At 36.2% G+C, this 27,430-nt stretch overlaps 1 protein-coding gene across 10 annotated transcripts in view; it reads left to right on the plus strand.

The window, feature by feature from the left end:
- The window catches only part of LOC124957848 (zwei Ig domain protein zig-8), a 195,643-nt gene that overhangs the window by 107,368 nt on the left and 60,845 nt on the right, over positions 1-27,430 (plus strand). For 7 of the 10 annotated variants that reach the window (XM_047515274.1, XM_047515272.1, XM_047515275.1 and 4 more), the window contains 2 exons: positions 7,250-7,347; positions 27,205-27,410. In XM_047515274.1, the coding sequence (XP_047371230.1) occupies positions 7,250-7,347; positions 27,205-27,410 (304 nt within the window). The remainder of the gene's footprint in view (positions 1-7,249; positions 7,348-27,204; positions 27,411-27,430) is intronic. The other 3 variants (XM_047515266.1, XM_047515273.1, XM_047515269.1) reach the window with 1 other exon arrangement.

The following is a 27,430-nucleotide window of genomic DNA, read 5'->3' on the forward strand; positions in this document are numbered from 1 at the left end:
ATTTATTATTGGAAATGTTAAGAATGTTGACAATGAATGAGATCCATTTACAACACGCTTGAAAAAACTAAAAACGCATCGATCCTGTAAGATGATCTTGTAAAGAAAAAAAAAAAAAAAGGAGCATATATTCTAAATGATAAACAAAAAGAAAAAAATAGAAAAAAATAAAGCAAAAAGTTATCTTTCGCCGTTAGCATTTACGCGCATATCCAATTTCCATTAGAACGAATCGTCAAAGTGTTTTAATGCAATCGAAAAACTAAATCGTCTCTCGTCGTCAAGTAAGTGATATACTTTCTGCAGAAGCAGCAAACCGAACACTCTCCAATTAACTATTGCGACTAATTTGATAAAAACAAACGGCGAGCAGAAACCTTTTCTACTTATTTTTCTATCTTCTCTGTAACAGAACTTCTATCTATCTCTCTTCTTTCCTTAGGCGTTAATTTATCGTTAAGACAAACAACACATGAATCGTTTATTTGTAATTTAATTTATCAATTAAAAATCGATTCATACATTTCAATTTATTTTATCGCGTCAATTCAATTCCCCGAAGGAATTCTAATTCTTCTATGATCGCAATAAAATATTATTTAGATGACAAACCAAAATGTCGCTTATTTAATGAAAGATAAAATTTCCGTGGATGAAGTGACGAAACTGATATAAGATATGTTTGAAGATCCTTTTACTTTGTGGATTTCGAGACCATTAAGGATGGAAGATGAACGAAGTGATCGAAAATCTCCTTTGTTCATAGACAAAAGATGGAATTTAATCAAAAAATATCATTGACAAGGATGTCGAACATAAAAAAAAAAAAAAAAGAAAGAAATGACGAATCGATAACTGAACTGAGACTAAACGGAAATGTATAAACGTATACATTTAAATTACATACAATAACGTTAAAATCATTGCGATTGAATAATCGAAATGAGAATGGAAAAAAGATTAAAACGATCTTAATTCGAGTAACACAAAAACATATAGTGATTAAATCGTCAATGCGAAGATCCAAGGAATTAATTAAAAAAAAGAAAATAATAAAATGAAATGAAATAAAATAAAATCAATATAAAAGAGAAGAAAAGAGATAGAGAATATTTTTTTCCATTTCTTTTTACATCCTTTCTGTTTATACTCAACCCTCTAATAGCCTTTCGTGTCTCGCTACTCGTTGTGTACTACGACGAGCAATTCTTCTCCATGTGACTCAAGGAAGAATGGAATACCGTGAAATTAATTAAATAAATGGCGGACGAGTCCTAGTACGCTGAAGCAACGGACGGTAGAATAGCGTAACGACGGAAGGGTGCAATCGAGGGCAGGAAGGACGAAAGAATGAGAGGAGAATGAGGGTTAGCAAGGACGAGGATGAGAAGGGATGAGTCGATCCTATAGGCGAAGCCTTCCGCTAGATTTCTACGGATTCGAGTCAACGCCGACTATCATCTCTCTATTTCTTTTTTCTTCTTCCATCTTTTTTTTTTCACTTCGCCTCCTCTCATTATCGTAATCGAGAATAATTTTTCAGATCGCGACCCCGTCACTGCGTACAAGACCGAGTCGTCCGCAAAATTGAGGCCGAATCGGATCGAACACAAAGGGGCGTAGAATAAAAGAGGAGGGAGGAGAGAGAGAAAGAGAGAGAGAGAGAGAGAGAGAGAGAGAGAGAGTGAGTGCTTCGTCGAAATTGAGGAATAACGATCCCTCGGGACGGACGAAGAGACGGAGAAAAATAATTCCTTCCCATTCCCTTTTTACTTTTTCTCTCTATCTTTTTTCTCCGCAATCCTCTTCCTTCCTCTCTCTCTCTCTCTCTCTCTCTCTCTCTCTCTCTCTCTCTCTCTCTCTGTCTGTCTGTCTTTGTCTCTCTCTCTCTCTCTCTCTCTCTCGATGACTCTCAGTGCTCCACCAGAGTGTAATAGAAAATACATACCTCCGATCGAAAAATAGTCGTTCCTCTATCGAAAAATTCCATCCTCTCACATAATTACGTTCGTCCCGGTCTCTATACCGATCAAAAACACTTCCAATACATGTGCTATAAAAATCTTTTTAAAACGACTTCATCCGAGCAAAATTCGATAAAATTCTATTCATTTCGAAGAATGATCGATCGTATGAGTAAAAAATTTAGTAAAATATTTTAAATGGTACCACCATCTTAAGAATAGATATCTTTTGCTTATTCAAAAATAACGAAAGAATATGAAAATAAAGAAATATGATTCGCTAAGGGAAAATCATTGGTCGGTATTGCTATCGTCGTTCATTCGCGATAATTAGAATCGTCGAATCGTCACGATAACCGAGGAAACAGCCTCGGGTGGAGACATCTTAGTCGAGGAAAGTTTGTTCGTCTTTATTGAATCCCCCCTCTTACACTTCCATCCTTACCCTCCCCTGCCGATGGTCGCGATTACCGGACCTTTCCTCCCTACCAAACTTAATGCCGCGAGCTAGTTGAAGAATCGCTTCGAGCTATCTCGAGCTATTCCTGAACGCTTTTCCTTCCGTATTTTCCTCCTTCCCTTTCTCCTTTCTTCCCCTTTTCTTCTCCTATCCTTCTCTCCTCCTCTTGGTTTTTCCTCATACCCGTCATCACCATTGCCTCTTTCTTCCCCTAACACTGTTTTATCCGTCTCTATATTCGTTCGAATGAGAATTACACCTAACCATTTCTCTTCTCTTCTCTTCTCTTCACTTCTCTTCACTTCTCTTCTACCATCCTCCTCTTTTCCTCCTCCTCTTTTTCATCTCGGAGCCCTCTCGAAGATCACCTGAATTCGTGAAAGGCAACCGCTCCTTCGACGCGTACGCTTTCTGGAATTAGGGTAATTAGAGGCAATTCTGAGCTGGAATTAAAGTCAGGATAAGATTACTTCTGTTCCTCTTTCCCATCTCTTCGTTAGAGCATCCACCCTACATCCTTCGCGCGAGCGGATACACGAGAGGGTGTATACCCTCTTGCTTGCTTGTCTCTCTCTCTCTCTCTCTCTCTTTCTCTCTTTCTCTGTATATATATATATATATATATATATATATATATATATATATATCATGTCGTTTCTTGTCATGCTCACAGACGTCGTAGCATCTCGCCGATCCTCGAACCCAGATACTCTCCTCTACGTTTCTACTACATCCTCCCACGTAAGGCACAATTATGGCGCTTAATATCTCGTTTCGTCCCATCCTCCTTCGTGGCTCGTCGTCTCGTGAATTAACGCGCGCTATCGCTCGCGGCCGTACTGCTCGTTACGAGGAGGTACCTTGCATGTAGATACGAATCACGTTAGTGGCATTACGAGTTTCAAGTAAAAGGATATATAAGAGAATGAGGAAGGAGAAGAGGATTGATGACGATAACGATGATGATGATGATGATGATGATGATGATAATGATAATAATAATTATATACTCCGCAAATATTTTCTTTCACGTACTCTCTACGGACTATTTCCTTTATAATTATAAATTGTTGAACATTTCTAATCCGTTTTTGTTAATCTACAAAAATTATTTTCTGTTGATATCGAACACAAATATGAATATGTTAACGAAGATTATATTATGTCTCGAGAAATAAATCTTTATCATCGTATATCTATCGCATCGAAATATCACTCTAATTGTTCGATTTTGATAGGGAAGGAAATAAAAGGAAAAGAAAAAAAAGAAGGTGAAAAAGGAAGAGGGACTCGAAAAAGAGCCGATGCTCTTATCCTGCTTTCGTACTCTTGATATTCGAACTCGTTCGCTTAAGTAGAAACCCACTTTTAAGGACCGATTAAAAACTCTCCCGAAGAGAACGAAAGAGGGGGAGAGAGAAAGAGAGAGAGAGAGAGAGAGAGAGAGAGAGAGAGAGAAAGAGAGACGAGTTTGCTGATTAAAAACTCTTAAAGTGCACGCTCGAATATCGGCCAACCTCGAGCAGCAGTAGAGAAAGAGAGGGAGATAGAAAAAGAGAGAGTATAAGCGCGCGCATGCTGAAAAATGTCCGAGTTTTCAACTCCAACAACCATACCTCAATCATTCTCATCCTTCGTTCAGTTTTTTTTAATACTTCCAACGTGAAAAATCGTGATAAACGATAACGTAGTTGTATATATGTATACATAAACGTACGTATGCGCCAGCACGTATCCATTGTAAACTCTTAAAAAATGGAATTGATTTTGTGATCGAGTCTTAAAATATTTCGTAAAGAACGAAATGAGATATCATCTTGGAGAATCGAATCAAAGAAATTAAATGAATCGTGCTAATTTCAGTTCGCTTTGTCGTTGAAATTTTTCATGAGACTATTGAGAATCGTGACTGGATCGTTCGACTTGATCGAGGTGAGATCATTGATACATTTTTTTTCCGTCCTCATTCACCTTCAACTTTTTTTTATTCTTTCTTGTTCGATTTAGTCTTCTTCCATATCTCTCTCTCTCTCTCTCTCTCTCTCTCTCTATCTCTGTATTTCTCTACAATTTCTATATCGGAGCACGAATGAAACTAGCACGGGATCAAAGAAATCTCTTCTAACGAAATTTGCAGGTGCTTCCATTAGCGAAAGAGCAAGCGTAAAAGCGAAAAGCAAATGTTTACTAAACAGTGATAGAAAACCTTTAGGTAAACGGTACCACTTGCCGATTAAGTAAAAAATATTTCACTGCAAAGAAATTGCAAACGTATTTGTATGAGTAACGATTTACTTCATTCTTCGGATCTTGTCAATAGTTAAAGAAAAAGAAAGTAAGAAAGAAATAAAGAAAGAGAGAGAAAGAGAGAGAGAGAGAGAGAGAGAGAGAGAGAGAAAGAAAATAATAATACAAGAAGCTCGAGTGGCGCGTTTTCTCGTACGGAAAATTGACCTACGATGAAAAGTTTGAGGAAGAATAACCATGAAGATAGGAGCTTAAAACGCGGAAAACTTAAAACGAAGATGCTAACTCATTCTCTTCGCAAGACATAAAAAAAAAAATATGTAATTTAGTTAATCGTTTTAACAAACATTCAAATATTCAAACAAATCTATGAATTTTTCTATAGTCGAAACAATAAAAGGATCACAAAGATTCGATGAAAATCACACCTCGTATACACGCTGTCGTTGGGACGTTCACGTTGATTGTTTCAATTCTCTAATATTGACATTGCATTAAGCTCCGACCAGTGATCTATTATTCCATTAAACAGGATTTCACTCAGGGGAACGTTTAACGGGCCACAATCATTCCTACTTGTTCGTCCGTGCATTTTTCCATGCGAAAAATTTCCAACTTTTACGGTCGGATCGGTTCTCCAGCGAGCTTCATAAAGTTTGTTCGTTCGTTCGTTCTTCGAATAAAATAGGACGAATATTGGCGAAGAAACGAAGTAAAAAAAAAAAAGAAGAAGAAGAAGAAGAAAGAAAAGGAGACAACTTATCGATGATTTTATAAAAGAAACGATGGTCGTACGATTACTTTCTCGATGTAAGAAAAAAAAAAAAAAAAAATAAAAACAATTAAAAAAAGGAATAGAAAAAGCAAAGAGAAATTCATTATCGTTCGTTGCACTTCTTCATATTAATAACAACTTTATTTCGCCCTAATACAAAGCTCGTTAACGAATGAAACTTTAAAGATTGAATTATCGGTTCATATGCAACAGATGTCAAAAGAAACAAACGTAACACTCTTGCTACCTTTCTATAGATCGCACTAACATCCCATCCATCTTCCTCTCTCTCTCTCTCTCTCTCTCTCTCTCTCTCTCTCTCTTTCTCTCTCTTTCTCTCTCTTATCCTCTACATGTGGTTTAATCAGCACGCGTTGTTTGACAAATAATTGCGCTTTACGCAACTGCCCAGCGATCACAAATATTGTGCCACTGGATTCGAATTAATCGTTACGAATTCGTCGATCCGCTGGTCTGGATACGACAATGCCTGATTTGACTCTTCTGTTCTCTTTACGTGAGTGAAATAACTCGCAATGAATTGAAGGTAAAACAACGTAAATAAAAGCTATATTGAGTGTTTCTTTTAATAATGCATTATAATTCAATAGGAATGTTTAAAAAAAAAAAAAAAAAAAAATAAAAAAAGAAAGAAAAAAAAGATAGAATGTTACGCATAAATTTACGAACGTTTCTTGTCCGAATTTAATTTAAAATTATTTGTTTATAACTAAAGAATGAATTTGTTTATAGTCTGAATGAATTTATTTATATCCAACTGATCTAACGTAGTTTTCTAAAATTCTTACAGGAAAAAAAAAAAAGTAGGGGAAAAAAAACATCCGTCCAACAATATTTTAATCATATCGTATTCTCAACATAGTTATCGAAGTTCTTCAAATTTCATTATCGTACAATACTCAATATGCACGTATTATATAGTAACACATAAACGTATATAAATACACGAAGTGTACTTACGTACTACGTTCACATCTAAAAAGAGATACAGTGACATAAATGCGTAAAAGTCATTTTGTTTACCCAAAAGAATATTAATGTCGATGAAAGCACCTTAATATAGAAACATGACGATGGAAAGTTCGATGATATTCGCAAGTTTCAATCGTCAAGGAAACACATCGCGACACGAAGCGGTTTAGCGTGACGATTTATGCGATTCCTCTCTTCAACGGCATTCGAGCATTTTGAATTGTTTTGCATTTTGAAAAGTCCCGCCTGTCGCGTAAACGTCACGTAAATTATTATTTCCTTCCTTTTTTTCTCTCTCTCTTTCTGTTTTATTTGTCAAAAAATATTTCCCTCTCGAACGTAATTTTTCATACGTTTTATTAATAGAGAGTATCGAGATCGAACGTTTATTAACGAAACGAATTCTAGATGCATTATAAAATTGGAACGAACCAAACTCGTTAACAATATCATCTACAAAACGATTCACGTACAAATGTATAAATCTTTTCAATAGCGAAATTATTCATCGAATGAAAAGTAGTAAGATGGCAACGAGAGTGTCGATAAATGTAATAGTTACTTCATTTTTCAAGTGTCGTTTTATTGAAATAAACTCCTTACTTTATTGCAACACTTATTTATGAATCAATCTTAGATATATACACACACACACATACACATATATATATATATATTTGCATCACAGCTGCAAAATCTTTCTATCTCTCTCACGGTATTAAAACGGAAAATAGAAATAGAGAGATAGAAAAAGAGAAATATCGACTGAATCATAAAGTAATAATGAAAATTCAATGTTTCCTTTCCCAGGAGGACTCGGAACCTCGCAAGAATGCGGGACCGGCTATCGTGGTACATGGTCTTCTTGATCCTGCCGACAATCCTCCTGGCCAGGTCGCTCGACAAAGGTAAATAATATCCTAGATAGATTTCCTTCGACTGATGGTCAAAAGTATAGCGACCCTTCTTCTGCCACAGACGATACATACCAAACGTCAAATCGAAATCTTTAGAAAAACGTTTTCAATTCCCAATGGAGCCTACCTTTTGACAAAATATTTCGTAAAATGTTATGAGGACGTATTTCTCAAATCTATAACACACACACACACACACACACATACATACACATATATATATATATTTACATGTATATTATACATATATATATATATATATATACAAATATATATATATACAATATCGATCTTTCGTTTGATTTAATATCGAATCTCTTCAATAGGATTTTCACTTGATTCAAAGGATTCGTACGATAAATACGTGCGAAAGTATCGAGGAACGACGTAGAATTTTTTTCTATTTTTCTTTCTCTTTCTCTCTTTCTTTCTTCTCTGTCTCTCTCTTTTCGTATATAATGTACGAATAACAGACGACTCGTTTATTGACAATGCGCACACTTTCATAGAAAACAAAGGCTCTTTGCACGAACGAAATGTAACAAAGTTATCGAGAAAATAGCGTTAGTTTCTCATCGGTGTTACGCGCACCAAATAATATAAATCTTTTTACGGATTCGTCTTCCTTTGTTCCTCTTTTATACCGACCACACTCTTTCTCTTCATTTCTTTCTATCTCTCTCTCTCTCTCTCTCTCTCTCTCTCTCTCTCTCTCTCTCTCTCTCTCTCTCTCTATTTTTCTACCGTCTCTCACTTTCTTTTACTTTTTCCTCATCATTCCCCCTCACTATCTCTAGGAAAAAAACTATCTCCGAGTCGTACGTAACTTCTTTCTCTCTCATTATTTCAGTATCTTTCTCTCTCTCTCTCTCTCTCTCTCTCTCTCTCTCTCTTTCTCTTACTCAGGAGGCTAAGAAGAATTCGAGCAGTTTCTGTCGAGCCTTTTGTAATTTATGCAAAGCTGTCAAAGCAGGGACGTCATCTTCTTCGTCTCTTCGTGCACGAAGAAACAAGGGTCTTTGGCGTGTGTACAAAAAAAGAAAAAAAAAGAAAAAAAAAGGAAAATGAGGGAAAGGAAGAGGAAAAAAAACGGAAAGAGGGGGAGGGAGAGAAAGAAAGAAAGAAAAAAGGAAATGGAAAGAGAAAGAAATAAGAACGATAAAAGGAAATATCGCTAAAGGGGTTGAGGGAAAAAGATAGGAGGTAAGACGTAACAGTGTGCACGGTGAAGGGGAGGAGGTTTCAGAGAGGCGACCGAGAAGAAGGAGGTGCGGTAGATGGGTTGGACGAACGGGATAGGGATGGGGATGGGGATGGGGATGGGGGGATGGGGGATGGGAGGGAAGGGTCTGAAGGAGGAGGAAGTTGGGAGGAAAGATGCACATAAAGCGAGATTCTCGTGCGAGATGCGTCCCCACGGGCATGAATATTTTTCCTGTCCTTAGGGAAGCATCGGTCTCTCTACGGGTATCGAGCTCTTCACTCTGAAGGGTCGGAAGTGAAGTACGGAGGACAAACGGCCCTTCGCGAGTGCACGCGCCGACTAGATAAGCTTTCTTTCTTTCTCTTATTTCTCTCCTTTTTTATACTCGACGTTTCGTAGAGCCAACGTTCTTCTTCTTTAAAAGAGAAAGATAACTCTAAGAGTAACCTTAGTCGTTCCTTTTTACAAGTGATCCTTATCAGAATGACTGATTCCTATTGGGAGTTAAGTATAACGACTTTTAAGATAATCGCTAATTCGTTATCATTAATGTTTCCTTTATCTTAATATTAATGGTATTGTAAAGTCACTTTGTAAGATATGGATCAGTTATATAGGAAGTAAACTGATAATGTGAATCTGATGAAACCTCTCTATAGTAAATCTCATAATGACTCACGATGTATCATCACCTTTGAAATCGAATAGCAATGTTACGAAAGTATCGAATGTTCTCTATGTTTACGTACGAGAGAATATCATATGTTGTATGCAACGGAGACGATCGTAGATAGAACGGAAACGATGAGTATCTAGATATGTACATTCACCTATGTTAGTACGTATCTACCATTTCGTAGTTTGCAAAGGGAGAAGAGCTAAAGGCCGAAGGAAAATGTTGAGAGGAAAGAGAGTTAAGTACACGTTGATGAAAGATGTCATTGCATTGGACGAAGTCATATACACGTATTTCAATAAAAAATAAAAAATCTTACTGTGTCGTCTTAAAGAAAGGAAAAAAAAAAAACAAAAAAAAAAAAAAAAAGAAACAAAAAAAAAGGGAAAAAGGGTAAACAACAAAGAGAAAATCGTATTTCCATTAAGGATTTCAAATTGGAAATATTTTCTTTGATCTTAAGTATGATCTTACGTTATTTATAGTTGTACGTAAATAAAAAATAAAAGTAAAAAAAAAAAAAAGAAAAAAAGAAAAAAAAAGATAATAAATAAAGAAACAAAAAGAAGAAAGAAAGAAGGATAGAAAAGAAAAACAATAAAAAGAATGCGTCGTCAGGAGTTTCTCGTTCTTTTGCCAAAAGACGGACTACAAAGTGCCGACGAGGATCAAGTACTTACTAATGTACTTTCGTCGGGAGTCACCAACCAAAGAGAAAGAGAAAGAGAAAGAGAGAGAGAGAGAGAGAGAGAACCTCTTCTGCCATCCCCGCAAATTTCCGAAGATTAATGTGCCGGATTTTAAACGATGCGCGATATTAAACGTCGACGAATCTTTGTCACGACCCCTTTTCTCGATCTTCTTCTTCCTCTTCTTCCTCCTACTCTTTCTCTTCTTCTTCTTCTTCTTCTTCTTCTTCTTCTTCTTCTTCTTCTTCTGCTTCTTCTTCTCTTTCTCGGTAAGAAATTATCGAACGTGACGCGAACATCTGACTGAGAACGTGCCTTTAATCGCAGGCACGTCGTGACTCTCGACGAAGGCCTGCAACCGAAGCGTTAAAGAGGATGTATTTCCGGCTATCGTGGCGAGAGTATTTTCACGCTAACTCACGAAAGAAAAGAGAAAGAAAACTGAAATAAGAAAGAAGGAGAGAGAGAGAGAGAGAGAGAGGGGTTAATAGGTAAACGTCATGGTTCATAAAAGTTATTAAATTTCTGTCAAAACCTGTAGTTTCACTGTCAGAGACCGTTAGAGAAGAGAAGCGTTATCGTAGAAAAACGAAAAATTCAAGAGAAATGGAAAGGGCGCATTCGTAAATAGCCTTTACATTATCGACCAAACTTTAACTAGACGGACGGACATGAAAATGGAGGATATACTCTGAAACTTAGTAAAGTAGTATGTTCTAAAGGTTCCTATTAGTTGTCGAGATACATTCCGAAAATGAAAATTATGTTTTACATGATGGTCCTACGAACGACGTGTGTAATATTACACACGTGAGAACTTGTGTACATATGTATGTGTATATGTATTCATGATACTCGACTAGATCATGTTGTATGTACGTGTATACACAAAGAGACAGGTACAGAACATATATATATATATATATATATATATATACACATGTTCAAACAGCATCTATATAATACATAGGCATACGCATACCGTAAGCAAAGTAGAGGACAACAGCGTATTTCAGAGAGCCAACCGAGCGCTCTCGAGAGTTCGGACGAAATATCCCCTATGACTCGATCCTTTTGTCGTCGACGATCTCTCGACGGAAACGTCGCCTTGGCAATACAGTTTCTGGGCTCATGCAAACTATGGCAAACGCACAAAGGACGGCCTTCTACAGGGAGCTGTCGATTAACGACGCATTAACGTACATACGTATGTACAATTCCCTTTATCCAAATCTCGACCACGCCCATTTAACGATAACAACGATCCAGCGTAAAAACCAACCGAGAAAACTTTTAAATTTCCATATATGTATATGTGTGTGTGTGTGTGTGTCTATATATATATTTTTTTTTTTTTTCGTTCTTTCTTTCGCTTTTTATATTTCATTTAATTCGTTCTGAATTATTCACTGACTTTGTTCGAATTGTATTTCAATGAACGTTCTATTTATCGCAGATACAAATATATTTTGTTTATTTACAGAGAATATATTAATGCGCGTACGGGTATTTTATTGAAAAGCAAATTAAAGAGCATAAATATTTCCAAACCGATCGGATCGATATTTTCCAGCACTTAATATCCTATTTCATCATCGATTTTCACATTTCTCTTTAACGTTTTTTGAAAATACGCCGAAATCGCATCTCGCGTGATACATATTTTGTAATAATACCCTATTGTACCTCGACAACGTCATTACGCAGCGTCGATGATATAGAGAATTGAAATGACAGTGGGTTTTACTCGGCAATATGATATTTTCTGAAATAACCAGTGCTCGCAATTCTGTCACTCGAAAAAGGGAGAAGAGAGAGGGAGAGAGAGAGAGAGAGAGAGCTCGATGGCAAGATGCAATTGACCGCTCACTGACAAGTTTGCCAATCCAGCTTATGAGTTTTTTCCAGCTCCCTTTCTCTTCTCTCTCTCTCTTTCTCTCTCCCCTTCATCTATCTACCTACTATCTAACTCCCCCTTTTTCGGCCTTCCGTTTTCCACCGTCTATACGATACACATATAGCAAGTTGTGTGTGTATAAAGAATATAGCAAGCAGTATAACGGTTGGATCGTATATTGGCCAGCTTAATAACGTCATGAGAAGGTCGATGCTTATGGCTCACCATCGACCTGGTCAAGTAAAGATAGAGTCTTCATACTCGATGGTTATAATCATAAACTTTACGTTTATTTCGTAGGAAGGTAAAACATATAAAGAAAAAAAAACAAAAAAATATAGAAATAGACTCATTCCCCCAAGGAAGACTATTTCTTTCTAAAGCTTATATTTCAAGATATTTTCGATGAATGATATGCTTCCGCATTTCTCTGTCAGTTTGAGAAAAAGACAAGGGGGATGAAAGAGGGGGAGAGAGACAGAGACAGAAAAAGAAAGAGAGAGAGAAAGAGAGAAAGGATGAAGAATAGAGAAAAACACGCGAAAGCTCTCTTATACGAAAAAGAAAAGTCAGGTAAAATGTTTGTATCTGAGGTTCGTGGCTGAGGGCGTTCGTGCTTGGCAATTTAACTTTGTGCAGTCGCGTGATAGTCATTGTTTTCTATCTACTTGAAAGACCTTCCCGCCTCTTTACTAGTTCGCTTTCTCATTTAAAACGTGTCGACCTCCGATGAGAGAGAGAGAGAGAGAGAGAGAGAGAGAGAGAGAGAGAAGATATTTATTACCCATTTGCCCGATTTCTTCTGCAAACATCTATCGTATTTTTTTAAATTCAAAGTAGTTTGGTTAATTGATCATGGAAAGTACGATACATAAAATAATATATATCGAGAAAGAAAATTAAATCAATAAAAAGCAAGAGTTAAAGTGCATCGAAATGAAAAGAACAATTATTTGGAAGAGCTATCTCATTAACAACTTCATCTTCCTTACTCGAACTTTAGGTACATAGAGTTTCTATCTAGAAATTTATGGAAAGCAAATTTAAGGAGACTGTCGTAATTGACTATCTTCTACCGGTACGGTAAACTCACGAATTTCATTTAAACCAATTGTAAAGAGATCTACGTTCTTATTTAATCTCTCTGTCGATAGACGTCGGTAGTCGTATTTTCGTCTTTGAATTAATAGACAAAATCGAAAAGAGAGAAGTCAGGTGACGCTCATACATTATCCTGCATCCCTTTCCGAAAGATAAACGGTGTCGACATTTTGCCAAGCTAGCACAAGTATAACGTGACCCCTTAAGCTCGGTCTACCTGGCTCCGTCATACTCGTGGATATTGAAAAATTGCACTATGATTTATTGCGGTGCTTCATCGTTTATCCGATCCACAGCACAGTTTCATCCTACGTAGCTGATAACTCACGTTATCCCTCGTGATTTCGTTCCCGTGAGTATAATGATGATCGAACTTCCTCAAAACTGAAAGCCCTGTCAAGAGACATGGTTGTGCGTCACACCCTGTCATCGGCTTCTACTCGAGTACTAGATGAGCCGAGAGTAATTCTATTCGATTACTTGACTACCCTAAAGTATACATACATACATACATACATACATACATACATACATACATACATACATATCTTGTACTTAATACCTACATATGTTTACTGATTTCATATAGATTTTAATTGCTATTAATTATTTATACGGAATACATTCTATCGAAATCTAACATTATTGTGCTAAGTAATAAGAACGTAAATGAATTTACATTTATATATCTTCATTTTATTGTTTTTTACCTAAAGAAAGAAAAACAGCATTGAAATGAAAAATATTCTTTTCGCGAGACTCGGATAGATTTCTTTATGTAGGTAACCTTTTTATCAATGATATTTTATCGAGCAACTTTCAGATTATATTTATTTCGAGTTCTTGCTTAACAGTTTTTCAAAAGAAAAATGAACTTCTATTCTAAGAATTTTATCCTTTATTTTAGATTTTCTAAAAGAAAAACCCAAGTTCTACTTGGTACATTAGTGGGTAATTGTAAACATTATTTCTGCAGCTACACAAATTACTTTTACCGAATGAAAATATAACAGTCGATGTGCTAGTTTAAAACTTCCATTACTCATTGACCTAAAACGCTAATTTGAAATTTTTTCTATCATAAAATAAAAAATCGCAAAAATAAGCTCGCTATAGATCGTACGTACATGTAAGATGTTTACATTGTGTACATATTTAAATAGTTAATAAGTTACATACATGTACTTAAATGTTTTAACCAATTTCATAACTAATAAAGGAAAAATAGTTCTACCAAAGTTTTAATGAGTAATCCACAAAGTACATCCTACAAAAATAATAACAAATTTGACGGAACAGAGAATACGGAGAAATTTTTAAATTACCATAAAATGAAATATATCTTTACGTGTATTTGTTCCTTTCCTTAATGTATATTTATCTGAAATGTATTATCCTGAAAAATTAAAAAGTATAATGCTTTTTTTAATAATAGTAAAGAAACAAATGATTTATTTATTCTTTTATCGTGAGAAAAATTAAATATTCTTTATCAATTAACACATTTTTCTCGATTAACAAGTTAATAAATTAAAAATTAACAGATCATATTGTTTGATCGTAGAAAATATATATATTTCAAAGGCAATGTAATATTAAACTGAAGATAGAAATATAACAATAACCATAATCCGTATTAAGTATTATAACACTTTAACAGGTTACTAATTGCGAAACCAAAACGTATCGAGCTCAAATTAAACTAGTCCTTAAGAACAGATGGAACAGCCTTGTCTATGAAAGCAGTTCTCTACCTAAGATTTACAATAATAGATTCCGAAGAACAATAGGCGTTATTACGGAAACACGCGAAGCAAAATGTTTTGTTACGCTTTAAACCGTACCACGTTTAAAACAGTCCTGTTTTGCGACTAAACGAGACGAGACGAGACAAAACGACACAGGGACTCTGCGCTTTCAACTAAACATTTACGATTTGGTATACGCGAACCACGATGATAAAATAAAATTATACTTATTTTTTATTACGCGCGCACATATCACGAATGAAACCTTACATCTCTGCGAGCAATCGAGGACTAAAAATAAAAACATAAAGTACGTAGTATATACGTGTCATTTACGCCCTTCAACGATGGTATAAACAAATTAAGAATACAAAGCTAGAAAAGCTACATATGTACATAGATAAGCGTGTAAGAGAAACGATGATAATTCAAAATTTACAAAAAACTTTTCGGTCAAACCACAAAAATCCATTGTGCTTTTTCTCTCTCTCTCTCTCTCTCTCTCTCTCTTTTTTTTTTTTTTAAGTGCATTCAATAAAAATGCGGTATAAAAAAAAAAAGTCATTCAATAAAAAACAGAATTGTTAAGCTTCACCCGCGAAAAAGTTGGACATTCATCCATCCTACGGATTTATAAATTGATAAATCGATTTTGAAGAGTAAAGATAAATTTCGTTAGGAGAACAATGAACGAAATATAAAGAAAGAAAGAGGAAGGAAAAACGATACGAAGCGAAACGAAACGAAACGAAGCGAAACGTAGAGTAGTTTGAATAAAAGCTACGATAAGCGAGGAGCCCGATTGCGGGTGCGTTTGAATTTTTCTCGCGGGTGCCTCTTGGGTTTATGCAAATTCGAGGATAACCGCTCGACGACCGAATGTAGAGAGAAAGAAAGGGAGAAAGAGAGAGAGAGAGAGAGAGAGAGAGAGAGAGAGAGAGAGGAAAAGGAAAATGGAAGTTAAAAAGATGGAGAAGATGAAAATAGAACTCGTGCTCAAAAGAAAAAAAAGAACTTTAATGAGCATTTGTTGATGAGTTTACAATGTTCGGATTTGGTCGAAAGTAAAAATGTATTTGAAAAAAAAATAAAACACTTACTTCGACAAGTTAATACGATCTTGATCTTTTTATATACGTACGCATACTATTATGTTATGAATCACCAGAGATAAGATCTGATCGTGAAAATATGACCGTTTTCAAGGATGTTTAGAGTTTAGACAAGGCGTTTAGAGCACAAACAGCACACGGTCGTTCTCGTTAGCACCGGTTGCTTGCGGGGTTTCCTTGATACTCAAAAGGTGGATAGGTACACGTTATTAAAGAGGATTTACTGCTTTACCTAGCAAAGAGGATTTGATGGTTACTTGTGACGACGGTCCTTCTACGTCGTCCAGAGCCTTATCCTGGACTATAAAGTCGTGAGCATTTCACTCCTCTCATTTATCACCGTTCCTAACGACGGAATTGCTCTTCGCCGGACGTTTGACACTGGTTGTTCAATTAGCGCGTTAATCGGTCTTTTCTATCTTCAATTTCTACGTTTAAGAAAATTATAAACGAACGATACAGAAAATTCTATAATATATTAAATGAAGGAAAGCGGGTTCAATTCTCTATGGTAATAAGAGTTCTCTTATCGACCCCAACGTGCCAACGACCAAATAAGATTCCTTAAATTTTCCACGAAACGAACACATTCAATATATTCAACAAAGTAGCTAAAACGTTATTAATAAATTTTATGCATGCTTTATACTTTAACGCCCTACTCCTATTTCCTCAAGCAAGTTAGATCGGTTAGTATGGATCCGTCAGATTTTATGCTCGTACATAGGTACCTAAGCTGTCTCTCTTTAGTGCGTTATAAAACGATTTAACAGCGTGAGTACTTATTCGAGAATATAGGCATGTTTCGAAGTAAACGTTGAGCACTTTGATAAAGCGTCGAAGCTATGCGTAATGTAATGTAATGTAATGTAATGTAACGTAATGTAATATAATGTAATGACACGAGACAATCGAATACGCGGAACCGGATTTCAAATCCGTTCGCATAAATCGCGTTACGTCTGGATTCGGAAGGGGGTTTGAATTAATTCTAGGATTTGTGATGATCTAACCGACATTATATGATACGCCTATCACAATGTATGTTCGAGGAGACAATACGCATCGAATATCGCAAGATACTATTAACTATTATATACCATTATTACGAAATTGTAACGCACCAATGGAACGCATATTAGCTATCTACACACATACACACACACACACACACACACACACACATATATATATATATACATAGATACATACATATATACATATACATACATATGCGACGCAAATTGCATACATAGTAAAACACATCCACCCTACTAAAGAGATCTTTCGTGCGAGCTAAGGTTGCTAAACGGACTGCCATAGATGAGTATATATGCATGTTGTATATATATACACAGATATATATATATATATATGTGTGTGTGTGTCTATGTGTGTGTATAGATACGTACGTTTGCCAGGGCATATAACAGGACCATCCTAAAACAGAATGGGTGCCGTGCTTCCGTGTGTACCGGAGTTCCTCTATGTACAATTCGGCTCGTGCACTATCGAGATGTGTATTAATCTGCTTCCGTCTTCGTTGACGTCGGCGCACTTTATCGAGAATAAATATGCGTGTAGACTCGTAGCATCGTGCGAACAGGGATAAAATGTAATCGTACATTCTCTTGGGACTTAACTATGTAAGTACTATACGTACGACAAGAGATTATGGTTTAATGAAATCCATTCTGGCGTCAATTGTTTTACGATAACGACAGTATCTTCCTATAATTAAGACGTAATTCACAAAATAATTAATCTTCCTCTGTTCTATAAGTATAAAAATATATATATATATATATATATATATATATATATATATATATATATATGAATTTAAATCGAGACTCAAAATATATACAAAATTAATGGTAGTTAAAATCAATTTTCACAGAAGACTTTTATTCGTGAATAGGAACGGTATCACGACAATACAATAGCTATGTATGTACATAAAACTACGAAAGGAACAACACAAATTTTACTACATACGAGAATAAAGAGGTTTCGCGACGTGCTCGAAAAAAATCCTAAAGCCAGCTAACCAAGAAAAGTCGGTACTTTCTCGCTACGAAGTGGCCCCGTAGATCGGGAATATTTCAAGTGGTAAGAAAAGAATGCAAAAATAAGAGAGAGAAAGAAAAAGAAAAAAGGGAAAGAGAAGGAGAGAGAGAGAGAGAGAGAGAGAGAGAGAGAGAGAGAGAAAGAAACCACGCCTCGTGGCCAACTAGTCGAAGTAAAGTACAGTAGACACCCTGCTACTTCTCCATCCTCTAACCATCTCCTACCACCCCTTTCTCTACCTCCTCTTCCTACTTTCCTCTCCATACTACACCACGGTACCTCGGCCTCTCGTCTCGTTGTATAAGCTTTCGCATTGTCTCGTAGAAACAAAAGGCAGGTAGCTTATGTCTCGCATTCAAAAGCTCACAAAGTTCAGTCTCAAGTGCTCCTCTTTTGCCACGAGCCCCAACCTGCGCCTTCCCTCCTTCTATCCTTTTCCTCTTCCCTCTCTTCCTGCTCTTCCTTTTCGCTTTCGAGTTTTCCACTACTCTACCTTCCTACTCTCTTTATTCGTTCCTCTCTACTTCGACGACGGAAGGATACGCGCTCATACCTACGGTCATATTTCACCTGAGAAAGAGAAAGAGAGAAACAACGGAATGGACCGTTTCCTTTTCGGCATTTTCCATTTCTCTCTCTCTCTCTCTCTCTCTCTCTCTCTCTCTCTCTCTCTCTTTCTCTCATACACATAGAGAAACACGCACTATCGTCTTTTCGTGAAAATTGTACTTCTCTCTAATGTCGTACATCGCTTACCTTTTACCTCGTTACAACTCAACTCGTATTAATTTTCTGTTATTCAGAATATATTATTTAATGAATTTGAGTAAACGAACCAACTAAGGACATAAGCAAGATTAAGGAAGTACCATTTGAGAAAAGGAAAAAAGAAAGGAAAAAGAAGAAAAAAGACGTGAAAAAGATTAAATAGGTTGTCCTCTTTCTCTTCTCACGAGACATCACTTTCGTCCTCACATAACGGACAACGCTTTGGTAGCATCGGACGCATCCTTTAGCTTCCGAACGAGCCAACCCATTAGCCTTGTCCTCAGCAACGTCCAACGTTCAATGGACATCAACGCTTTCGTTCGAACGAGCTTTCGAAGGGTTTCGAAAGCTTTCGAATCGATCGATCGATCGATTTCAGACAACCGAACGAGTGTTCGTCTTTCATACTCAATTTTCTCTTCTTTTCTTTATTTTTTCCCTTTTACTATGTTGAATAACAACGTATTTACAATCTATAAAAATTCACTTCCGAAAGATATTAATTATTCCGGACGAAGTCATCGTTTGTTACATCTTATTGAAATTCTACATGACCGAGTCGAAATTTTAATAAGATTTCGAAGTTTCATCGAATATATATATATATATATAACGTTTGCTTTGATGGAAATTAATTGAAGGTTAAATAGTCGTAAAACGTTGAGAACCCAATGGATCGATCCAAAACTGACAGACGAGAAGCGTCCATACTAATCGATATCTCGTTTCCTGAACCTATATGTTTACGTGAATACATATCTATGTATAGCGTATAGAGAGGCGCGCGCTCACACAAGTAAACGTCGTACTACGCTTTTGAGAGAATAGGACGAAGGACGAAAGTGCTAACGGTCGTTATATTGGAGTCCTGCCTGCATTTCCGATGAGAATCGAAAAACTGCCTAGGTTCGGATCCGAATTTCGAAATCGAGTTAATCGGAACGCGAAACGAGTCGTTGCAACGAATTGACGAAACGCTTGAAACTTCCATTGATTCGTTCGTTCGTTCGTTCGTTCGTCCGATGATAGATATGTAGATAGACAGTCAATTTTCGATAGAGATTCGTGAATCATAGCGGAGAATGTAATCTCGTTGGCCTGTTACCACAATGTTGCCACCTCGTTATAATACGAGGACACGATGATAATTATAGTTATTCGAACGTGCCACCAAACGATTAATTTCGCCTGCGGTAAAATGCCGCAAGCGCTTCTAGTCGTCCCTCATCGTTCGCAGGGATACGCTATAAAAAATAATGGGGCACGCAAGTTAACGCATATTCATTATACTCGCTGCTCATATTTCGCACGACTGCAATTACAGTGAAGTGTTCGTGTCCTCGTCCTCCTCTTCCTCCTCCTTCCTCTTTCTCCTCTTTCTCTAGCTCGTCCTCTTCGTCGTCGTCATCGTCGTCGTCGTCGTCGTTGTCGTCGTTCTCCTCGTCATACTACTCAGAGTTATGAGCACTCGTTATCGCTTCCTCCAACTTCCTAATTAAGACACTCGCCGTACTGTCTCGTTTATTCAACGGGCGAAGATAAAAGCTCAACTATATTGACTTAAGGTATTAAATGATTTCTCTCTCTCTCTCTCACTCTCTCTCTCTCTCACTCTTTCTAAGCTAAATAACTATTGCACATTAATGCCGATTAAAGATAAGTACGAACGATCGTCCGTAAGTAAATGACTATAATTGGTGAAATTTATTAATAACTGGAGAAAGCTTTGAAAGAGAGAAAGAGAGAAAGAGAGAAAAGGAAAAACGAATAAAGAGAAGAGATCTTACAAGAGGTTCCAATGATTTAAGCACGACCTTCGTGTAAGATTCAATGTCGATAATAAAAGTAGTTAATTGTAAGTTCTTGAACGTTCTTTTGACCACAACTACCACCATCACCGCTATTACCTTCCTCTTACATCGTACGATACTTTCTATACCAATGTTGGATATTAACGAAACCTTTGATTGCAATATCAAAATTTAATTACGGTTCTTACCTCTTCGGATTCTACAAAGTTCGAAAATGATACTTCTAACTTGCATTTCAAAGGAAACACGAGAAAGGAAAGAGACCTCTATCCCATCGTTTCTCATCGTTCACTTGAACGACAAAGTTTTAAGGTCTAAGTGAAGAAATTTCAGTCTGTCTCTTTTCTTGTATCTTGTCTTTTCTCTTTCTCTCTCTCTCTCTCTCTCTCTCTCTCTCTCTCTTTCTCATTCGCTCGCTCTCTCGCTCGCTCGTTCTTTCACTCGCTCGTTCTATCTTTCGCGAAGACATAATTACGCGTGTATGCGTCTTATGATGAAAAAGAAAGAAAGAAGAAAATGCATCTTAAGAATCCTTTATTTCTTGGAAAAAAAAAAAAAAAGTAAAAAAAAAATAAAAAAGTACTATTACACTGACCCGTTTCTCGTGATACTTTTCATGCTCATTAGGAGAACGCGTAATTCTCCAGCGAAAAGAACTTATAAAGGAAAAAAGAAAATAAAAGAAATATATATATATATACAAAGAAAGAGAAAGAGAGAGAAAGAAAGAAAGAGAGAGAGAGAGAGAGAGAGAGAGAGAGAGAAAGAGAATATCATGAGATCGTCTTTAATAATATAAAATGAAATCTTTGCCTGTACGAATAAAAGTTAGCGTCCTTGTTTGCCACCATCTATTCCCATAGAATAAAAGAACGTTCATCGTGATATAATATATTATTATCTCATAAAGACAGTTATAATAATCGTTCTCTTTTAAATTTGAGATAAAGTACGGTATTGCTATGAAACTTTTTGACGAACGTACGAACGTTCTTCTTCGTAAGTTTCTGTAAAATAGATGAAATGCAAAATACCATTTAGAGAGTTAACGATCGTTCTAAACTATCTCACGTGTAAGGATCGTTTTACGGAATTCTATACGTACAATGTTTTGTAGATTTTAAACGAAATTCGATAAAATTTGGGAACTTTTACAAGAGTGAAAAAAAAAAAAATAAAAAATAAAAGAGATAGAGATAAGAATACAAAGATGAAGATAGAAATAGAGAATGTGCATTTCGGGGATGCAATGATCTTGTCCAAAAGTGAAAAGTAAGGGGCTACTGAGAAAATACCTCGTCGAATTTTGGATACAACCAAGTGGATATAGAGGATAGTCATCTACATAGAGTATGTTTCTTTACGAAGCAAAGACCACGCACGGAATGGCAGATCCTATTCCTATGCAAACTACATGTATGTATGCAGGTGGTGGCACCGAACGACACGTTTAAGGCGGTCGTAGCAGATAGGCAGACGTAATGCCACAGTGTACGGTAACATTTTGGTTCTACCATGCATACGACTCTTTCTATCTTGCTCTTTCACTCTCTCTCTCTCTCTCTCTTTCTCTCTCTCTCTCTCTCTCTCTCTTTCTCTCTCTCTTTATCTTTATCTTTATTTAGCTATCTACCTTCGTCCTACCAACTTTAAACTCTTCCTACTCGCTCGTATTTTCGCATATATTCTTAAATATTATATTTTCTAGAGAGAAATTTAAGATTCGCCGGAGTTCTGATTTTGCCATGGTAATACATTGCCACCGACTCAAGAGAAAGAAGTAAGCAAAAAAAATAAATAGAGAGAGAGAGAGAGAGAAACGCTTTTTTTCTTTTCTCTTCCATATTTCCACCAGCCGCGGAATTAATGATATTTCATGTTGTCGCATCTGTAGCTCCACAAGGCGATCTAGGTCGGCCAGTAAAATAGCTTTTGCCAAAAGCGTTAACTCATTTCATTCTAGAGATGTTCATAAATATTCGTTTCGAGTAATTTGATTATAAAAGAGAAAGGAGAAAAGGAATATCATTTGAACGATAACAAAATCGATATCATATAAAGACATTCAATGTCATACTTCAAACAAACAAAAATCGATTATTCGATTAAAAATATATAAAATATTATGTAAATACAGATGGAGAGAGAGAGAGAGAGAGAGAGAGAGAGAGAGAGAGAACAAAGTTTACGGATATAACGTGTACTCATTTCTATTTTTGTTTGCTCTTTTTTTTATTATTTCTGAATATAAACAGAAGTTATTGAAAAAGAAGAAAAAAGGAAAAAAGAAAAAACTAAGAAAGCATTCTCTTATCAAATGGCAATCATTAATTAAGATTTTAACATACAAATTCATCGGTACGTGTTTGAATCCTATGAATATTAACTTATTATCTCTCGATAATAATTAAATTGCAATAACATAAAAGTAACGAACTAATCTGTGAATTAGCAAAAGTTGACAGACATGATAGTGCGTATATTAGCCCGGATTGTCAGTATGATCGGTCGTTGAGGCAAACTAGAGAAAGCCTAGGCTGAGGATTGTGTTTGAACGTGTAATATCAAAAGCGCCCGCAGCGATTTGATTCCCATTGTTTCATCAGCATTGAATATCCAGACAGACCTTTGATCCAGAACAATTTTCTCTTCAAGTCGTCAACGACGGGACTGTATGACTACGAGACGACGAAGACAACACGACTTTAGTCCTCATTAAAATCTTCTAATTCCATCGAAGCTCAGTTACGGCTATTTACACTTTTAATCGTCTATTTCGTAACCACATACATTTAATAACCTCAACACTCTTTCTTAATCCCTCTCCGATTACAATTTTATCCTCGAATATAACTTCAACTACTTATCCAGGGTATATTTAATCGTTGCCTCTTCCTCCCTCTCTCTCTCTCTCTCTCTCTCTCTCTCCCTCTCGCTATCCCTCTCTAAAAACAATGTCGTGCTTATACGATTACATATCCCCTGCAGTCTCGTACGAGATGAAAGAGAAGGGAAAGTAAATTAGATGAAAAAAATCGATTTGTCGACTCGAATAGTCGCTCGCGATATACCATTATCCTGAAGCAATCTCTCTCTCTCTCTCTCTCTCTTTCTCTGTCTCCCCTCTTTCTCTCTCTCTCTCTACCATCTATGTTATAATCCTCTTTGTTTTTTCTCCTTTCTCTTTTCTCATCCTTTGTTGAGATGCACGATCGCAACAACGCGAGAGCACGAGTTACGTTGCGCTTCTCACACTATGAATAGCGATGATGGTTGATTTTTACGATGGATACATCCCTCTTTTTCTGGGCGGCAGAATCCTAAACCCACTGGTCGCGATGAAAAAAAAAAAAGGGCGGTGACGCAAGCTCGAATACGTACTTTGTTCTTTGCAAAATACCTTTCACGTAAATTGATGGTAGAGAGCAATTTCTTTGTTATGGATCTTGGAAAGCTCGTGAGAGAGAATATGAGCGATATAAAGCACTTCGTGAATATAAAAGCTTATAACAATATATTTGACGGATTGAGATATAATTGTTGAGTGATATTAGTTTCTCGTGTTAATCGTACTATTTCTAAGTTAAGAAAGATGATCAGTGTTCCTAGTAAAGCTCTTATTGAACTGTTAGAAATCGAAAATTTATTCGTTCGAGTGTATGATGACTTCTTATGACTTCTCTCGAATTCAATAAATGAAGATAATAATGAAATTGGAAAAAAGAAAGGGAAAGGAAAAGAGAGATACTAATAGATCGTAAATCTTTCAGAAGAATTCGTATGAAATGTTTAAATAATTTCACGTCCTTGTTCTTGTTATCGTATTGACTCATAAAAAATTGTTATCTTAAACGTACACTCCATACGAACGTTCTTGGCATGTTTTTTTTTTTTTCTTCTTTTAAATTATCTACTTTCTATATTTATTTCTTTCATTCGATCTAATACATTTTCAAAGACCACGTGATTATTCAAGAAAATAACTAAACTCTAACAATGCTGGCAATGTATTGTTTATTCGGATAAATTTTCTAAGCAAGAGTTTTCAATAAATTCCCAAGGACAAACATTTTGCTATAACGATATATTACACTTAAGGGAAAGTCCTGTGAATCGCTAAGGGTACGCACATATGCATCAACATCCTTCATTGATCTATAGAATATCCTTCGATCTATTCCTCTGTTATTATTTACCATGAATATGTAATCGAACCTAGCGAGAAATTTCCATTTTGCTTTGAAAGGGAGACAGATGAAAGAAAAGCATAAAAAAAAAGAAAAAAAAAAGAAGAAATTAAAAACCAAAAGAGATAGAATGAGACTGAGTAAGGTAATTCGAATGGAATGCATTCAGCTCTCGTTACAGAGCTCGGCGAAACTCAATTCATTGGTCTGTTTATTCGCGAACAAACGCCTAGACGTGCACCTAGTGCGATAAACTTTTCAAGCGCCAATCGAATTCAAGACGAGACGCACGCAAGCGAAGCAACGAACTTCGAGATGGTCTGGGTCGATTGTGAACGAGTTAAAGGGGTGGCAAAGCGTGATAGAAGGACGTGCAGCCGTCGCCTCGTCGCCGGTACACGGAGAAATTTCTGCGTTGAATCGATGCACCGACTGCGTCAAGTCTTCCACCTTCCACCCTCACCACCATTCATCCCTTTCCAATTCCTACCATGCATCGGTTGTGTGCACGTTTTATTCTACGTACATCGTCAAATGCATTAGAGTCGATCCTTCTCTTTCTTTTTCTTTCTTTCTGTTTTTTTTTTCTTTTCTTTTTGTCTCTCTCTTTCTCTCTTTCCCTCTCACTCTCTCTTTCTCTCTTACACACACAATCTTTTCTACTTGCACGCGATTTTCTATCGCCCAGAGATGCGTCAAACGTTCCGGAGATTTATCGAACCAGACGGTTATGTTAAATCGGCGAGGCAACGTGCCGTGACGAGAAACGCGACGTATGTCAATTACCTATGTATCTATCTATCTATGTATCTATCTATCCTATGCTATCAGAATCCAATTCGATCAGATACGACCATTGATTCGTAATGAAATTTTTATGAATTTAAGTGATTTCATTAAGATTTACATACATGATTAATTTACTTACAAAATTTATATAGACTTTCATTCATTGAAATTTATGTAATATATACAAGTATGTACATACCATCGACTCCGTTTAGTCAGTGTCATTGTATTCCTCTGAAATTCTCATTTCATCATCCTTGTGGACGATGTGTGGAAAATGTGTGGAGAAACGGAAGTTGGAACATTTCGGGTCCAACCAAATTGTGCACACGCGAAATGTGTACAGACATACATAGATTCACATACACACACGTACATACGTACATACATATGTATGTATACATGTTACGCGCTTGAGGTTCGCGACATGTCCGAATCATCGTCACTGATGTAACTACATATCCCTGCGATCTTCGTTAATGGTTCACTTGTTTTTAGATACGTTACGAATACACATAGTTTATGGTCCTATAAAAACGTATTACTAATTTATTAATGATGATAATGAGATGAAAAAAATAAAAAAGAAAAAAAGAAAAAGAAAAGAAAAAAGAAAAGGAAGCTTTCCAGTAAGAGTGCGCTTAAAAGATTGATGTACTTTATCGTTCCTTCATAGCCTTTTAAAAACGAGGTAAAAGACATGTACCGCAGTTACGTATCTATGGATTATTTAAATGAGGTCAGAAAGCATGAGAGAGGGAGATATTCCTCCAAAGCGAACCTATTGGGTGAGTCTCATCGAATAGTAATTCGGCGTCGAAGGCAAACATCCTAAATCACCTGGTCGATGCCACGGGAAACGTTAGGTTCCTCAAAAATGTATACTACCTCCATTTGTTGTATATATACATATATACACATATACATTATATATACATACACATATAGTATATTTGTCATACTATATATATATACATATATATATATATATATATATATATATATATATATATATATATATATACACAAACGTGTATCTATACGTATATATGTATAGGACTAGCTCTGCTCGTGATAGAGTCACATTTTCTTAGCATCACGAGAAATCGTTTCTACGATAAGGATTCCGTCTTTCCAACGAAAAGATTTATAAAAAGTACTGAATTTTTTCCTTCGAAATTCTGAATCGCATTACGTTTTACTCAAATTTTTTGGCTAGTTTTATTACTAGAGAATTATTCGTAGAATTATAAGGAAAATAAAGTTTAAGGAATAAAATGATCAACGAACGATCGATCGATATTTGTTCGTTCGAAAAATTTGATTACTTTTTTTAAAATCATTCTTTACCTTCATTTCAGTTTTCATTGAAACCATCACGTCATTCGTATTCTTATTTTTTCGATGCAATGAATCGAACGAGATCCCTCCCCCTTCTCACTTCTTTTTCCGATCGCTGTATTTCACAAGTCTCGTCTTATGTAACACTCGAACGAATATGCACGTTTCCGTTACAAATCGTCATACTTTTTCTTCTGCCAGAGTATTTTTACCCAAGCACCGTTGGCGCTATAGAAAAAAGAGAGATGGAGGAAGAAAAGGTAAAAATTTCAGGCGATACATCTATCTCGAATATATCGTTTCCGATACGATATTTCGCGACATCATGCACTCGATTATTAAAATCGTATTTTATTAAAATCAACTTTTCTATTTCTTTATTGATCTTTTCCTTTTTCTTTTACGTTTAAACGGGAATACATTGAAAGAAGATATTAATGTTATTCCACCATCAGGTCTTTTCCTTTCAGATCGGCGTATACCTTACAACATACCATCAGACTGGAGAGCATTGTGGCTGAGCAATTTAGATGAACTACAAAGAATCAACGATGCAAACGACAACAACACCGTTTCGAACGTCACAGTACAATTGGGTGGCACGGCTTTCTTGCACTGCAAAGTTCGCAATTTGGCAGACAGAACCGTCTCGGATGCCGAGGTAAGGAAGCTATTTCGTAT

This window comes from Vespa velutina, chromosome 2 (assembly GCF_912470025.1).
Source record: "Vespa velutina chromosome 2, iVesVel2.1, whole genome shotgun sequence".
In the NCBI taxonomy this organism is placed as follows: Eukaryota; Metazoa; Arthropoda; class Insecta; order Hymenoptera; family Vespidae; genus Vespa; species Vespa velutina.